The sequence below is a fragment of the Ranitomeya imitator genome, chromosome 1 (assembly GCF_032444005.1).
Source record: "Ranitomeya imitator isolate aRanImi1 chromosome 1, aRanImi1.pri, whole genome shotgun sequence".
Taxonomy (NCBI): domain Eukaryota; kingdom Metazoa; phylum Chordata; class Amphibia; order Anura; family Dendrobatidae; genus Ranitomeya; species Ranitomeya imitator.
In genome coordinates, this window is record NC_091282.1 from 725996813 (window position 1) to 726013660 (window position 16848).

Sequence of the window (16848 nt, forward strand, 5' to 3'; positions counted from 1 at the left end):
GGTCAGACGAAAAGACACAGGATTAAGAACCTCAGAAATCCTATATGGACCAATGAAACGAGGCTTAAATTTAGGAGAGGAAACCTTCATAGGAATATGACGAGAAGATAACCAAACCAAATCCCCAACACGAAGTCGGGGACCCACACAGCGTCTGCGATTAGCGAAACGTTGAGCCTTCTCCTGGGACAAGGTCAAATTGTCCACTACATGAGTCCAAATCTGCTGCAACCTGTCCACCACAGTATCCACACCAGGACAGTCCGAAGACTCAACCTGCCCTGAAGAGAAACGAGGATGGAACCCAGAGTTGCAGAAAAACGGCGAAACCAAGGTAGCCGAGCTGGCCCGATTATTAAGGGCGAACTCAACCAAAGGCAAAAAGGACACCCAGTCATCCTGATCAGCAGAAACAAAGCATCTCAGATATGTTTCCAAGGTCTGATTGGTTCGTTCGGTCTGGCCATTAGTCTGAGGATGGAAAGCCGAGGAAAAAGACAAATCAATGCCCATCCTACCACAAAAGGCTCGCCAAAACCTCGAAACAAACTGGGAACCTCTGTCAGAAACGATATTCTCTGGAATGCCATGTAAACGAACCACATGCTGGAAGAACAATGGCACCAAATCAGAGGAGGAAGGCAATTTAGACAAGGGTACCAAATGGACCATCTTAGAGAAGCGATCACAGACCACCCAAATGACTGACATCTTTTGAGAGACGGGAAGATCTGAAATAAAATCCATAGAGATATGTGTCCAAGGCCTCTTCGGGACCAGCAAGGGCAAAAGCAACCCACTGGCACGAGAACAGCAGGGCTTAGCCCGAGCACAAATCCCACAGGACTGCACAAAAGTACGCACATCCCGCGACAGAGATGGCCACCAAAAGGATCTAGCCACTAACTCTCTGGTACCAAAGATTCCAGGATGACCAGCCAACACCGAACAATGAACCTCAGAGATAACTTTATTCGTCCACCTATCAGGGACAAACAGTTTCTCCACTAGGCAACGATCAGGTTTATTAGCCTGAAATTTTTGCAGCACCCGCCGCAAATCAGGGGAGATGGCAGACACAATTACTCCCTCTTTGAGGATACCCGCCGGCTCAGACAAACCCGGCGAGTCGGGCACAAAACTCCTAGACAGAGCATCCGCCTTCACATTTTTAGAGCCCGGAAGGTACGAAATCACAAAGTCAAAACGGGCAAAAAACAGCGACCAACGAGCCTGTCTAGGATTCAACCGCTTGGCAGACTCGAGATAAGTCAAGTTCTTATGATCAGTCAAGACCACCACGCGATGCTTAGCTCCTTCGAGCCAATGACGCCACTCCTCGAATGCCCACTTCATGGCCAGCAACTCACGGTTGCCCACATCATAATTTCGCTCAGCAGGCGAAAACTTCCTGGAAAAGAAGGCGCATGGTTTCATCACCGAGCAGTCAGAACTTCTCTGCGACAAAACAGCACCTGCTCCAATCTCAGAAGCATCAACCTCGACCTGGAACGGAAGCGAAACATCTGGTTGACACAACACAGGGGCAGAAGAAAAACGACGCTTCAACTCTTGAAAAGCTTCCACAGCAGCAGAAGACCAATTGACCACATCAGCACCCTTCTTGGTCAAATCGGTCAATGGTTTAGCAATACTAGAAAAATTGCAGATGAAGCGACGATAAAAATTAGCAAAGCCCAGGAACTTTTGCAGACTTTTCAGAGATGTCGGCTGAGTCCAATCATGGATGGCTTGGACCTTAACAGGGTCCATCTCGATAGTAGAAGGGGAAAAGATGAACCCCAAAAATGAAACCTTCTGAACACCAAAGAGACACTTTGATCCCTTCACAAACAAAGAATTAGCACGCAGGACCTGAAACACCGTTCTGACCTGCTTCACATGAGACTCCCAATCATCCGAGAAGATCAAAATGTCATCCAAGTACACAATCAGGAATTTATCCAGGTACTCTCGGAAGATGTCATGCATAAAGGACTGAAATACTGATGGAGCATTGGCAAGTCCGAATGGCATTACTAGATACTCAAAATGGCCCTCGGGCGTATTAAATGCAGTTTTCCATTCATGGCCTCGCTTAATACGCACAAGATTATACGCACCACGAAGATCTATCTTGGTGAACCAACTAGCCCCCTTAATCCGAGCAAACAAATCAGATAACAACGGCAAGGGGTACTGAAATTTAACCGCGATCTTATTTAGAAGGCAGTAATCTATACAAGGTCTCAGTGAACCATCCTTCTTGGCTACAAAAAAGAACCCTGCTCCTAATGGCGACGATGACGGGCGAATATGCCCCTTCTCCAAGGACTCCTTCACATAACTCCGCATAGCGGCGTGCTCAGGTACAGATAAATTAAACAGTCGACCTTTTGGGAATTTACTACCAGGAATCAAATCGATAGCACAATCACAATCCCTATGCGGAGGTAGGGTATCGGACTTGGGCTCATCAAATACATCCCGGTAATCAGACAAGAACTCTGGAACCTCAGAAGGAGTGGATGACGAAATAGTCAGAAATGGGACATCACCATGTACCCCCTGACAACCCCAGCTGGACAGACATGGATTTCCAATCTAATACTGGATTATGGACTTGTAGCCATGGCAACCCCAACACGACCACATCATGCAGATTATGCAACACCAGAAAGCGAATAACTTCCTGATGTGCAGGAGCCATGCACATGGTCAGCTGGGTCCAGTACTGAGGCTTATTCTTGGCCAAAGGCGTAGCATCAATTCCTCTCAATGGAATAGGACACTGCAAGGGCTCCAAGAAAAACCCACAACGCCTAGCATACTCCAAGTCCATCAAATTCAGGGCAGCGCCTGAATCCACAAATGCCATGACAGAATACGACGACAAAGAGCAGATCAAGGTAACGGACAGAAGAAATTTTGACTGTACCGTACCAATGGTGGCAGACCTAGCGAACCGCTTAGTACGCTTAGGACAATCAGAGATAGCATGAGTGGAATCACCACAGTAGAAACACAGCCCATTCAGACGTCTGTGTTCTTGCCGTTCAACTCTGGTCAAAGTCCTATCGCACTGCATAGGCTCAGGTATAAGCTCAGATAATACCGCCAAATGGTGCACAGATTTACGCTCACGCAAGCGTCGACCGATCTGAATGGCCAAAGACATAGACTCATTCAGACCAGCAGGCATAGGAAATCCCACCATGACATCCTTAAGGGCTTCAGAGAGACCTTTTCTGAAAATAGCTGCGAGCGCACCTTCATTCCATTGAGTGAGTACGGACCACTTTCTAAATTTCTGACAATATACCTCTATCTCATCCTGACCCTGACACAGAGCCAGCAAATTTTTCTCTGCCTGATCCACTGAATTAGGTTCATCGTACAGCAATCCGAGCGCCAGGAAAAACGCATCAATATTACTTAATGCAGGATCTCCTGACGCAAGAGAAAATGCCCAGTCCTGAGGGTCGCCACGTAAAAAAGAAATAATGATCCTAACTTGTTGAACTGGGTCACCAGAGGAGCGAGGTTTCAAAGCCAGAAATAGTTTACAATTATTTTTGAAACTCAGAAATTTAGTTCTATCTCCAAAAAACAAATCAGGAATAGGAATTCTCGGTTCTAACATAGAATTCTGAACCACAAAGTCTTGAATATTTTGTACTCTTGCCGTGAGCTGATCCACACATGAAGACAGACCTTTAATGTCCATCGCTACACCTGTGTCCTGAACCACCCAAATGTCTAGGGGAAAAAAAAGGCAAAACACAGTGCAGAGAAAAAAAAATGGTCTCAGAACTTCTTTTTTCCCTCTATTGAGAATCATTAGTACTTTTGGCCTCCAGTACTGTTATGATAAGGTAATTCAGTATCACAATGGACATAGAGGTCAGAGCACATACAGTGACCTGACAATAATCCAAAAACATTGAACGAGCTCTGAGACGTGGGAACTCTGCTGACCGCAATCCCTAATCCTCTCCAACCACACTAGAGGCAGCCGTGGATTGCGCCTAACGCTCCCTATGCAACTCGGCACAGCCTGAGAAACTAGCTAGCCTGAAGATAGAAAATAAGCCTACCTTGCCTCAGAGAAATACCCCAAAGGAAAAGGCAGCCCCCACATATAATGACTGTGAGTTAAGATGAAAAGACAAACGTAGAGATGAAATAGATTTAGCAAAGTGAGGCCCGACTTTCTGAACAGAGCGAGGATAGGAAAGGTAACTTTGCGGTCAACACAAAACCCTACAAAAACCACGCAAAGGGGGCAAAAAGACCCTCCGTACCGAACTAACGGCACGGAGGTACACCCTCTGCGTCCCAGAGCTTCCAGCAAGCAGGAAAAAACAAATAGACAAGCTGGACAGAAAAAAACAGTAAACAAAATAGCAAAGCAGAACTTAGCTATGCAGAGCAGCAGGCCACAGGAACGATCCAGGAGGAAACAGGTCCAATACTAGAACATTGACTGGAGGCCAGGATCAAAGCACTAGGTGGAGTTAAATAGAGCAGCACCTAACGACTTCACCACATCACCTGAGGAAGGAAACTCAGAAGCCGCAGTACCACTTTCCTCCACCAACGGAAGCTCACAGAGAGAATCAGCCGAAGTACCACTTGTGACCACAGGAGGGAGCTCTGCCACAGAATTCACAACAACTGTCCTCCTTGTTATTCTCTCCCTCAAAGACTGTCCTTCATGTTATTCTCGTTCTAGTATATGTATGTAGTTTATTTATGAACTCTGATTGGTCGAGGCCGGCCGGGCGCGACCAATCAGCGATGCGGGGGAGCGACCAATTAGCGAAGCGTGGTTCAAATCCCGAGCCAAATCGCGGCAAGACTGCATCTGTCGCTGATTGGTCGCTCCCGGCTGGCCGTGAACTATCAGTGAAGCCAGGGCCAGATGCAGGTTTTTGAGGGCCCCGGGCAAAAGTCTCACAGCCCACATAGCATATAACACAGCCCACGTAGTATATAGCACAGCCACATAGTATATAACACAGCCACATAGTATATAGCACTGCCACGTAGTATATAGCACAGCCCACACAGTATATATCACAGCCCACGTAGTATGTAGCACAGCCCACGTAGTATATAGCACAGCCCACGTAGTATAAAGTACAGCACATGCAGTATATAACACAGCCCACGTAATATATAACACAGCCCACATAGTATATAGCACAGCCCACGCAGCATATAATACAGCCCACGTAGTATATAGCACAGCCCACGTAGTATATAGCACATACCATGCAGTATATAATACAGCCCACGTAGTATATAGCACAGCCCACGTAGTATATAGCACATCCCATGCAGTATATAACACAGCCCACGTAGTATATAGCACAGCCCAAGCAGTATATAACACAGCCCACGCAGTATATAACACAGCCACGTAGTATATAGCACAGCCACGTAGTATATAGCACAGCCACGTAGTATATAGCACAGCCCACGTAGTATATAGCACAGTGACGTAGTATATAACACAGCCCACACAGTATATAACACAGCTCATGTAGTATATTACACAGCCCACGTATTATATACCAATGTGGGCACCATATCCCTTTTTAAAAAAGAATTAAAATAAAAAATAGTTATATACTCCCCCTCCGGCGGCCCCCAGATCAAGCCGGATCCGGATTATGGAGGGGGCACTGACTGGAGGGGAGTAGGGAGGGGCCAATTTGCGGCCGGACTGTGCCTGTCGCTGATTGGTCGCGCCCAGCCAGCCGCGACCAATCAGCGACGCGGATTTTGAGGTATTACTTGTTATTATGGCCAAAATATGGAAGCTCACAATCAACGTCGCGGGTCCCCACATTTACGAGTCCTATCACTAAACAAAAAAAAAACAGAGGTCACCGACACACTAAGAGGACTTATAAATCCTCCAAAAAAAAAAAAAACTGTGGCTGTAAGCCAGATGCTGGGCATCACCTGATTTGAACAACACCGCATACAGATTTTTATAATTTTTTGTGCACTAATATACCAAACAGCCACACACTAGATTTAAAGTGGTTGTTTCTTCGGTATTGCTGCACCTGTGTCACTGCCATCTTTAATTGGGTCCACTGCACCCTAATAGTACATTTGTTTGGAGGCCTGGGCATCTCTGCCTTTTTTCTGGTGTTTTTTTTTTTTAAAAACAGTCCTATTGACAGTGAATAGGGTGGAGGTCCAGTGGGTACAATTCCACTGTGACACCATGGTAGCTCGGTGGCTCAATGGTTAGCAGCAAGGACAACATCCGCAAGGAGTTTGTATCTTCTCCTCGTATTTGTGTGGGTTTCCTCTGGGTTCCTCTCACTCTCCAAAGACATACTGATAGAGCATGCAGATTGTGATCCCAATGGGGACAGTCATGACTGTCTGTAAAGCGCTGTGGAAAACGGTGGCATTATATAAAAAAGTTTTAAAAAATTCCACTTCATTCAAGAAGGGGCTGCAGACCCCCATGTAGGCAATAAATAATATAATATTTTAGGTTTAGCCCTTTAGAAACTGTTGTGAACATAATCGTTGATTTTGCTGTCAACATAAACTGCTTTACACACCCTCTGATGATCCAGCGTTGCTTATCTACCACTGCTCCGAAGTTTGTTGATGTCACTACTACAGCATGTGATCATTGCAGCCAATCACTGGCCTCAGACGTGATGCTGACATTAATAGCACCAGACTTTTCAGCCTAATAATTGGCTCCAGTGGTCACGTGCTGTTGTTGGGATGTTGAGCTTATAGGTAAATAAAAATGAAAAAAAGGAAAGCTCCTTTAAAGGCAACCTGTCACCAGGTTTGGCCGATATGACATACGGCCACTGCCTTTCAGGGATGATATACAGCATTGTATAATGCGGTAGATAAGCCCCGATCCGACCTACAAGAGAAGAAAAATAACTTTTATTATACTCTCCTGCGAGGCGGTCCGATGGGTGTCGCGGGTCCGACGCCTCCCATCTTTTTATGATTGCCGCCCTCCTGTTGCTTCATGGCTCCCCGACATCGTGCTCCTATGCAGGCGTAATTATCTGCCCTGTTGAGTGCAGAGCAAAGTACTGCAGTGCACAGGTGCTGGAAAAGGTCAGAGAGGCCCGGCGCCTGCGCACTGCAGTACTTTGCTCTGCCCTCAACAGGGCAGATCAGTATGCCTGCGCGGGAACGCGATGCCGGGGAGCTATGAAGCAACAGATAAATAACCCAGTCTATGGATAGGATACGATGATTCCGCATGTATCCAATGAACACATGCGGAATAACAACGTGTACAAAGGGGGGCGGCGCTTTGGGTGGAGCGAGGTATCCGCTGCGTCCAAAGCGCAGCCATTATGCCCCTTGGACACATAGTAATGTATTAGGGTGATGTCACCTTTTAAATAGATTTTAATGTTATTCTATTTTTTGTCTTTCATCAGAATCAACCATCGTCCCTAACAATGACCGACCTGCTCAACATGGCCAGGGATATCGCTTGTGGATGCAAGTACCTAGAGGAGAACCATTTCATTCACAGGTATGTAGAGAACCCGGAGGCGTATCATTTTCCTTCTATTTATTTTACTCACTTATATAGCGCCATTAATTCCACAGCGGTTTACAGACATTATTGTGCCAAGTCATCGCTTATAGGGGTTAGCAAACTAGTAAAACTATTGTAAAGCGATTGTCAATACTGTAAAATATCAAAATCATATCTAGCAATTCGATTGACCATTGACCCTCCAGCAGCACCATCGATCTTTATTTCAGTGTGTACGTGACCCCTGCAGTCAATCAATGGCTGCAGCATGCATGTGTCGCACTACTGGCATCACCACAGAGTAATGAGAGCCATCATGCCACTAGTATGGCACATGCATGCTGCTGCCGTTGATTGACTGCAGGGGTTACGTACCACTACACACGGAAATAAAGATCGGTGGTGCTGCATAAGGGTCAGGCTGGATATCTGTCACTGGGGGAAGAGAGTAAGTGATCGGAGATTATTTTATTCCTTTGTTTGTTTTTTTTACAAGTTTAGAAAAGGCAAATAATCAGGAAGGTGTCTAGGATGGGCCAGGACCCATTCACACACGGTAAAAGGGGTTATCCGATACCATCCAGAGCCACTTTTCCATCGGACATGAGCAGCGCAAATGATCTTAAGACCCCACACAACTCCCAAGACCCAAAAACTATTGGCAGGTACAGTGCTTGTGTCCTATTCAATACAATAAGAGGCGTGCAGCATACCTGATGGTTGTGAATGTCTCTGGAGGTGTGTGGGATTGTAATGTCATCGGCACCGCTTACTTTTGATGCAGAACTGGCTCAGGACAGCGCCAAATAAAAAAAGTAAGATCGCAAATATAACTTTCTAATATGCTTCAGTTATGAATGGTGCCCGAGCTTCAGATAATTCACTCCGATCCTGGATCCCGACAAATCGACTTGATGGATGGCTGCTTGGCTCATCTCAATTAGAAAACCAGCCTCCTTCTCTGTCTACACATCAACTGTAACTTAGCTATTGAAATATGCCACTCAGCCAGCCAGCCACCTTCTCCAACAAGACTGATGCTGTGCTGACAGAGGAAATGCTGTTCTTTATCAAACACAAGCTAGAAGTATACCTGCTGGGACCAGATATCTGAAGATGAGGGCACCTTTGATAATTAAAGCATAATAGTAAGTTGTATAACTTCCTGTATTACATACATTTATGTATTTAATTTTTTTTTTTTACTGGAAACCCCTTTAAAGGTGTATTCTCAACCTGCCTCTTGAGCAGCTCAGAGCAGTGCAGTTTCCTTACTTCCTGGTTTCTGGAAGGGCGGGCTCTCTTCCTTGAGTGACAGATCTGGTGAGTAGCAGAGCTGCAGGATTAGTAGAACTACAGTAGGAAGCTCAGCACAAGTTCTGCTTCAACACATTCAGATATCACTGGTTTGTTCTAAACCTACACTGTTATCACTATTTTTACATATAGATCTAAAAAGGCATTTGAACAAGCACACAGCTCTGGGGAGTGAGAACAAGCACACAGATACGGAGAGTGAGAAGCATGATTAAGAACACTGCTCTGGGAGAAGCCAATGCTATGGGTTGCTGATTTTGAAAGATTTCAAAAAACAGCTTGTTAGGAGCTAAGAGGGATAGGGAGGGAAGGAGGTATGTAACTGCTGTATAAAAATCAATGAGCTGGAGACAGGTTGCTGGGATATTAGGAATTAACTCCTCTCCTGGAATGTAACTACTGCGCACATTGAGCGAGGGTCTGGACTGGCACTAGTGGTTGAGATCTATGGAAAACAGCTGTACACTATGAAAGATAAAAACTCTCACTCATTGCAGGAGAATGGCATCAGATTGAAAAAGCAAGTCAATTGCAAACTTGCTTATTTTCATGCTAAGTAATTAAAGAAATGTAATAACTTGAGAATACCCCTTCAAGGACCTATCTTGTATAAAATTTGTTGCAATTGTCCCTTCCACCTTACACGTATATTGTTTAGGATTGTAAGGGAAAAAGTGAGTGCAATAAGGAACTTGTTTATCCATAATAGCACCTTTATCCACTAGGGATATTGCAGCAAGAAATTGCCTGTTGACCTTCTCCGGTACTGGACGTGTGGCAAAAATAGGCGACTTTGGAATGGCTCGAGACATTTACCGGTAAGTGCCACAATGTTTTCATAGGAAGCCATATATCCCTAGCGCTGGCTCAGGTCTCCCCCTCTGTCCTATACTGTTGTCAGATAGAGGAGACCTGGCGGAGGTATTAAATGGATATAGTCTACATTGTCGGGACAAGTAAACTAGAATAGAAAGGGGAATCTCCACTGGATGCAAAGATGATCCTTATACTCACGGCCCATGTACTCATACTTATGTCAGGAAGATGGGAAACATGCTGTCATTTATTTCTTTTATATGTTATACTCGTGTCAGATGCGCGGTGCAAATGTGCTGTACTGTTTTCCAGAGCAAGCTATTACCGTAAAGGAGGGAGAGCTATGTTGCCTGTAAAGTGGATGCCTCCTGAGGCTTTCCTAGAGGGAATCTTCACTTCTAAGACTGATACATGGTAATATAACATATCACAATGAGGAGCTTTCAGGTTATGATTTTTTTTACCTTAATCTTTAAAAGGGGCTGTCTGGTCCAAATCGGACACCCCTTTTAAAGTGGCCAGTTTGTGTTCTTATTGTATTTTTTTTAATCTGCCATGTAGTTCCAGAGATATGGGCCTTTTTATATAGTGCTAACTTTCATGGTCTTTACTAAGGGGGCGGCGCTTGCAGGGTAATAATACAGAGCAGCCTAAAGACACGCCCCAGAGGATCCTGGGAGACACGCTCCCTTAGTAACAACCATAAAAAGCAGCACTAAATAAAAAGGTTTGCATCTCTGGAACCGTATGGCGGATTTAAAAAAAAAAACAATACTCAGGAGAGCAGCAGAAATAAAACGGAACCAAAAACTGGCCACTTCAAGTCTTCTTTAAAAAGTAATGAAAGCCTTTCACATCATTCTTGTTCTTTGGTTTTGTAGGTCCTTTGGCGTGTTACTGTGGGAGATCTTCTCATTAGGTTACATGCCATACCCATGTAAAACTAATCAAGAGGTACTGGAGTTTGTCACAAGTGGTGGTCGCATGGATCCTCCAAAAAATTGTCCTGGACCTGTGTGAGTTATGTCTTGTAGAAATAGTAGACTTAATTAGGCCTCTTTTATATGTCCTTGAAGCTAAAACTGGAGCCATGTGGACTATAGCTCTTGCCACTGGAGGTTCCTACGGGTCAATATCTGTATTTCCTTCTTATTTCAGCTATCGGATAATGACACAGTGCTGGCAGCACACACCAGAGCATCGACCCAACTTCTCTACCATCCTGGAGAGAATAAGCTACTGCACGCAGGTATAAAAAAAATCGTCAGTCACTTGTATGCTTTCAAGGTCAGCAAAATTTAATTTTGACTCCAGACATCCACTTACAGGCAGAGGATTTATCAATACTCATGCAAAATAAAAGTGGTGCAAGTGCCCATATTATAGCAAATGTTATAGGACCTGCCAGGTCAAAATGTTTGGTGCTGTGTTTGGTAAACAATGAGACACAGCATCAATCAACTGATTGGTGGAGGTGCCACAAGCCGGACCCCACCATTTTTGTTATTAGTTTCACATCCCATCTTTTCTTTTTTATTTTAACACACTGGAGCGGTGGGGCGTAAAAATAAAAAAAAAGATCATATACTTTCCGACAATCCTGTTGGTTTTTCATTCCACTGCACATATTTCCCCACCAGTCTCCTCTCCTTGCAGCCAGTCAGTGTGTCAGTGGGGAAGTACAATGGGTACAGAAAGTATTCAGACCCCTCTAAATTTTTCACTCTTTGTTTCATTGCAGCCATTTGGTAAATTCAAAAACAGTTCTTTTTTTTTCATTAATTTACACTCTGCACCCCATCTTCACTAAAAAAACTGAAATGTAGACATTTTTGCAAATTTATTAAAAAAGAAAAACTGAAATATTACATGGTGAGAAGTATTCAGACCCTTTGCTCAGTATTGAGTAGAAGCACCGGTTTGAGCTAGTACAGCCATGAGTCTTCTTGGGAATGATGCAACAAGTTTTTCACACCTGGATTTGGGGATCCTCTGCCATTCTTCCTTGCAGACCCTCTCCAGTTGCATCAGGTTGGATGGTGAACGTTGGTGGACGGACATTTTCAGGTCTCTCCAGAGATTCTCAATTGGGTTTAGGTCAGGGATCTGGCTAGGCCAGTCAGGAATGGTCACAAAGTTGTTCTGAAGCCACTCCTTTGTTATTTTAGCTGTGTGCTTAGGATCACTGTCTTGTTGGAAGGCGAACCTTCGGCCAAGTCTGAGGTCCAGAGCACTCAGGAAGAGGTTTTCATCCAGGATTATGTTTCCTTCAATGACAACCAGTCGTCCGCTCCCTGTAGCTGAAAAACACCCCCATAGCAAGATGCTGCCACCACCATGTTTCACTTTTGGGATTGTATTGGGCAGGTGATGAGCAGTTTTCTCCACATATACCACTTACAATTATCACGAAAAAGGTCTATCTTCGTCTCATGAGACAAGAGAATCTTATTTCTCATAGTCTGGAAGTCCTTCGTGTGTTTTTTTTAGCAAACTCTTTGCGGGCTTTCATATGTCTTACACTGGGGAGAGGCTTCCATCGGGCCACTCTGCCATAAAGGCCCAAGTGGTGGAAGGCTGCAGTGAGTTGACTTTGTGGAACTTTCTCCCATCTCCCTACTGCATCTCTGGAGCTCAGCCACAGTGATCTTTGGGTTCTTCTTTACCTCTCTTACCCACAATTGCTCATTTTGGTTGGACGGCAAGGTCTAGGAAGACTTCTGGTGGTCCCAAACTTCTTCCATTTAAAGATTACGGAGGTCACTGTGCTCTTAGGAACTGTCACGCTGCAGCTATGCAGGTAGATGCATGCTCCAATAGCTGGCAGTAGAGTGGAGGGAAGACTACAACACTTGCCAGAGCAGACCTGCAGCGAGGCCACCACCAGGTGGCAACAGGGTAGTCAAACAAACCGCGTCAAAAACCAGGAGAGTAACGTAGTACAAAGGGGAAAATCAACTCAGAGTCAGAGATGCGCCAGAGGGTCAATACCAGATGGAAGTAGAAGTACCAGGAGCAAAAGACAGAGACAGGTCTGAGACAAAGCCGAATCAAGTACCAGAGAGTCCAAACACAAAGGGAAAACACTGAGTCGGAAGAGGGGAATTGGAATAAACATACATGGGAACAGTCAGGGATCGCGGCAGGACAAATCAGGATATAACCAGAGTCAGCTACTCACGCAGTGGGCAGAAGTTATAACTGACACCACCTGCAGGATACAACGGAGCTAAATATAAAACCTGAACCCAGAATGAGGCAGAGCAAAGTTAACCCTAGACATGACCAGCCCGGTAAAAGGGCAGACAGGACTAAAACCCAGAACGAATCATGACAGGAACCTTGAGTACTGCAGAAATTCTTTTGTATCCTTTGCCACAATTCTGTCTCTGAGCTCCTTGGCCAGTTCCTTTGACCTCATGATTCTCATTTGGTCTGACATGCACTGTGAGCTGTGAGGTCTTTTATAGACAGGTGTGTGTCTTTCCAAACCAAGTATCAGTTTAATTAAACACAGATGGACTCCAGTGAAGGAGTAGAACCATATTAAGGTGGATCACAAGGAAATGGACAGCATGTGACTTAAATATGAGTGTCTGAGCAAAGGGTCTGAATACTTATGACCATGTGATATTTCGGGGGGGGGGTTAAATACATTTGCAGAATTTCAAAATTTCTGTTTTTTTTAAGTCAAAATGGGGTGCAGAGTGTACATTAATGAGAAAAAAAATGAACTTTTTTGAATTTACCAAATGGCTGCAATGAAACAAAGAGTAAGAAATTTTAAGGGGTCTGAATACTTTCCGTACCCACTGTATATTTTCTTTTTTAATATTTTTACAACAAACTGATCTAGTTTATCAATAAAAAAATAGGTGACTCACGTCTCTTAAAGTTTCTGCTAGAACATAAGTCAATGTGAACTCTTGAGCAGACAAGTTTTATTCCCTGGGTTGGATTAGATTTAATCACCAGTGTTCCCATATTTCAGGATCCTGATGTCACCAATACTGAGCTCCCGGTAGAAAGCGGACCACCTCCAGAAGATGAGGGGAGCACAATAATGCGACCAAGTGGCTGTAACGGTATGTCGACCCTAGTAGGAAACACGTCTCTTCCTCCTTTGTTGGACACGCAGACCATGGAAAACAAACTGGGAGATCTCCCTCAAGAGTTACTGGTTGAAAACCTCGTGGGCTGGAACATCTCATCACCAGGCTTACAGTGTGTTACAGAAACCCCAGAAGGTTCATGGGTCCAGCCAAACCCAACAGCAGAGACAAAACCCCAAATGTCCCACAAACTAAAAAACAAATCTAAAGATCTTTGGAACCCAACGTACGGATCCTGGGTGATGGAAAGCACCTGCTGACTTTCTTTCACCGCCCTAGTGGACCTGCTGGGATGTGAAGACTCAGGTTTGTACCTTGGGACTGTGGAACTTGTTCCTCCACAAGTTAGAATAATTGTCAGCATTTCCAAAGAAAACTCATTGCACCCTCACACCACGTTAACACATGTTGGATGGAAGAAGAGACACAGACATTCTCAGTGATCACTGTGAATTACATTTGTAAAGAGAGTTGCCAAAACTTTAGCAGAGGCCAGTAGACTGGGCCTTGACCTCACTTCTCATATTATATATATTTTTATTCCTATTTTTTTGGGGGGGGTAATTGTGATATGATTGGTGTAATTGTACAGAAAATTTGCTGGTAAAAAATGCAACAATTTCCTATAAATGTCTGATAGGTGGGTGTCTCACCTTCGGGACCCTAACTAGTAGGAGGCCACTTGTAACGGGCCATAGAGAGGTTGGCATATAGGACAGTAGAGCTTCCCTCAAGTCAAATCTGATTCCTAAACATGGCACCCCACCGGACACGGCACCCCAAACCAGCCGACAATGTAAAATATGCAAGGCACTTCATGATCTCTGCAAAGCTGCCACCTGCACAGAAGTAGAGGAACTTTTTATCTTTATAGGAACTATTTAGCATGATATCTGGAGTACATGCACGCTCTGACCAAGGGCTTCGGTAATGCTCCTCCGGCATCCACACTGCCGCTTATGGAGGCAAAGCTATTTTTTTTTACCAACTTTGTTTCACTCCCGTCTGCTTGTACTCCCATCACATCACTGCCATACTTGCGGGGAGGTACTGCTCTTTATACTGGGACTGCCATACAGGTCCTTCTCAAAAAATTAGCATATAGTGTTAAACTTCATTATTTACCATAATGTAATGATTACAATTAAACTTTCATATATTATAGATTCATTATCCACCAACTGAAATTTGTCACGTCTTTTATTGTTTTAATACTGATGATTTTGGCATACAACTCCTGATAACCCAAAAAACCTGTCTCAATAAATTAGCATATCAAGAAAAGGTTCTCTAAACCAGGGGTCCCCAACTCCAGTCCTCAAGGCCCACCAACATGTCATGTTTTCAGGATTTCCTTAGTCTTGCCCCGGTAATAATTGCATCACCTGTGCAATGCAAAGGAAATCCTGAAAACATGACCTGTTGGTGGGCCTTGAGGACTGGAGTTGGGGACCCCTGCTCTAAACGACCTATTACCCTAATCTTCTGAATCAACTAATTAACTCTAAACACATGCAAAAGATACCTGAGGCTTTTATAAACTCCCTGCCTGGTTCATTACTCAAAACCCCCATCATGGATAAGACTAGCGACCTGACAGATGTCAAGAAGGCCATCATTGACACCCTCAAGCAAGAGGGTAAGACCCAGAAAGAAATTTCTCAACAAATAGGCTGTTCCCAGAGTGCTGTATCAAGGCACCTCAATGGTAAGTCTGTTGGAAGGAAACAATGTGGCAGAAAACGCTGTACAACGAGAAGAGGAGACCGGACCCTGAGGAAGATTGTGGAGAAGGACCGATTCCAGACCTTGGGGAACCTGAGGAAGCAGTGGACTGAGTCTGGTGTGGAAACATCCAGAGCCACCGTGCACAGGCGTGTGCAGGAAATGGGCTACAGGTGCCGAAATGGGCTACAGAGAAGCAGCACTGGACTGTTGCTAATTGGTCCCAAGTACTTTTTTCTGATGAAAGCAAATTTTGCATGTCATTCGGAAATCAAGGTGCCAGAGTCTGGAGGAAGACTGGGGAGAAGGAAATGCCAAAATGCCTGAAGTCCAGTGTCAAGTACCCACAGTCAGTGATGGTGTGGGGTGCCATGTCAGCTGCTGGTGTTGGTCCACTGTGTTTCATCAAGGGCAGGGTCAATGCAGCTAGCTATCAGGAGATTTTGGAGCACTTCATGCTTCCATCGGCTGAAATGCTTTATGGAGATGAAGATTTCATTTTTCAGCACGACCTGGCACCTGCTCACAGTGCCAAAACCACTGGTAAATGGTTTACTGACCATGGTATTACTGTGCTCAATTGGCCTGCCAACTCTCCTGACCTGAACCCCATAGAGAATCTGTGGGATATTGTGAAGAGAAAGTTGAGAGACGCAAGACCCAACACTCTGGATGAGCTTAAGGCCGCTATTGAAGCATCCTGGGCCTCCATAACATCTCAGCAGTGTCACAGGCTGATTGCCTCCATGCCACGCCGCATTGAAGCAGTCATTTCTGCCAAAGGATTCCCGACCAAGTATTGAGTGCATAACTGAACATTATTATTTGATGTTTTTTTTGTTTGTTATTAAAAAACACTTTTATTTGATTGGATGGGTGAAATATGCTAATTTATTGAGACAGGTTTTTTGGGTTATCAGGAGTTGTATGCCAAAATCATCAGTATTAAAACAATAAAAGACGTGACAAATTTCAGTTGGTGGATAATGAATCTATAATATATGAAAGTTTAATTGTAATCATTACATTATGGTAAATAATGAAATTTAGCACTATATGCTAATTTTTTGAGAAGGACCTGTATGTATTTTTTCTGAACTCGAGAACATGGGAGAGAGACAGCAGAAGAGGATCCGGGAGATCCACTCAGTATTTTCAAAGCTGTATTCTCTTTGCCCAGATGTGAATATTTTTCTTGTTTCTAGAATTGCTAGGGCTCAGGGTATAGGATTTTCAAATGAGGCATGTTTAGTTTTTATTAAGGTTGTGCCAATGTTTATTTTCTGCAGCATAAAATGAATGCTCAAACCAAGCACTCGGTTC

The 16848-nt window shown here is 44.4% G+C and overlaps 1 protein-coding gene across 1 annotated transcript in view; it reads left to right on the top strand.

The window, feature by feature from the left end:
* The window catches only part of LTK (leukocyte receptor tyrosine kinase), a 347686-nt gene extending 332749 nt beyond the window's left edge, over window positions 1–14937 (top strand). Inside the window, exons 24-29 of the mRNA XM_069732538.1 lie at window positions 7452–7549; window positions 9598–9690; window positions 10001–10102; window positions 10570–10704; window positions 10847–10937; window positions 13680–14937. Of these exons, the coding sequence (XP_069588639.1) occupies window positions 7452–7549; window positions 9598–9690; window positions 10001–10102; window positions 10570–10704; window positions 10847–10937; window positions 13680–14060 (900 nt within the window). The 3' untranslated portion in view covers window positions 14061–14937. The remainder of the gene's footprint in view (window positions 1–7451; window positions 7550–9597; window positions 9691–10000; window positions 10103–10569; window positions 10705–10846; window positions 10938–13679) is intronic.
* Window positions 14938–16848: the final 1911 nt, after the last annotated feature.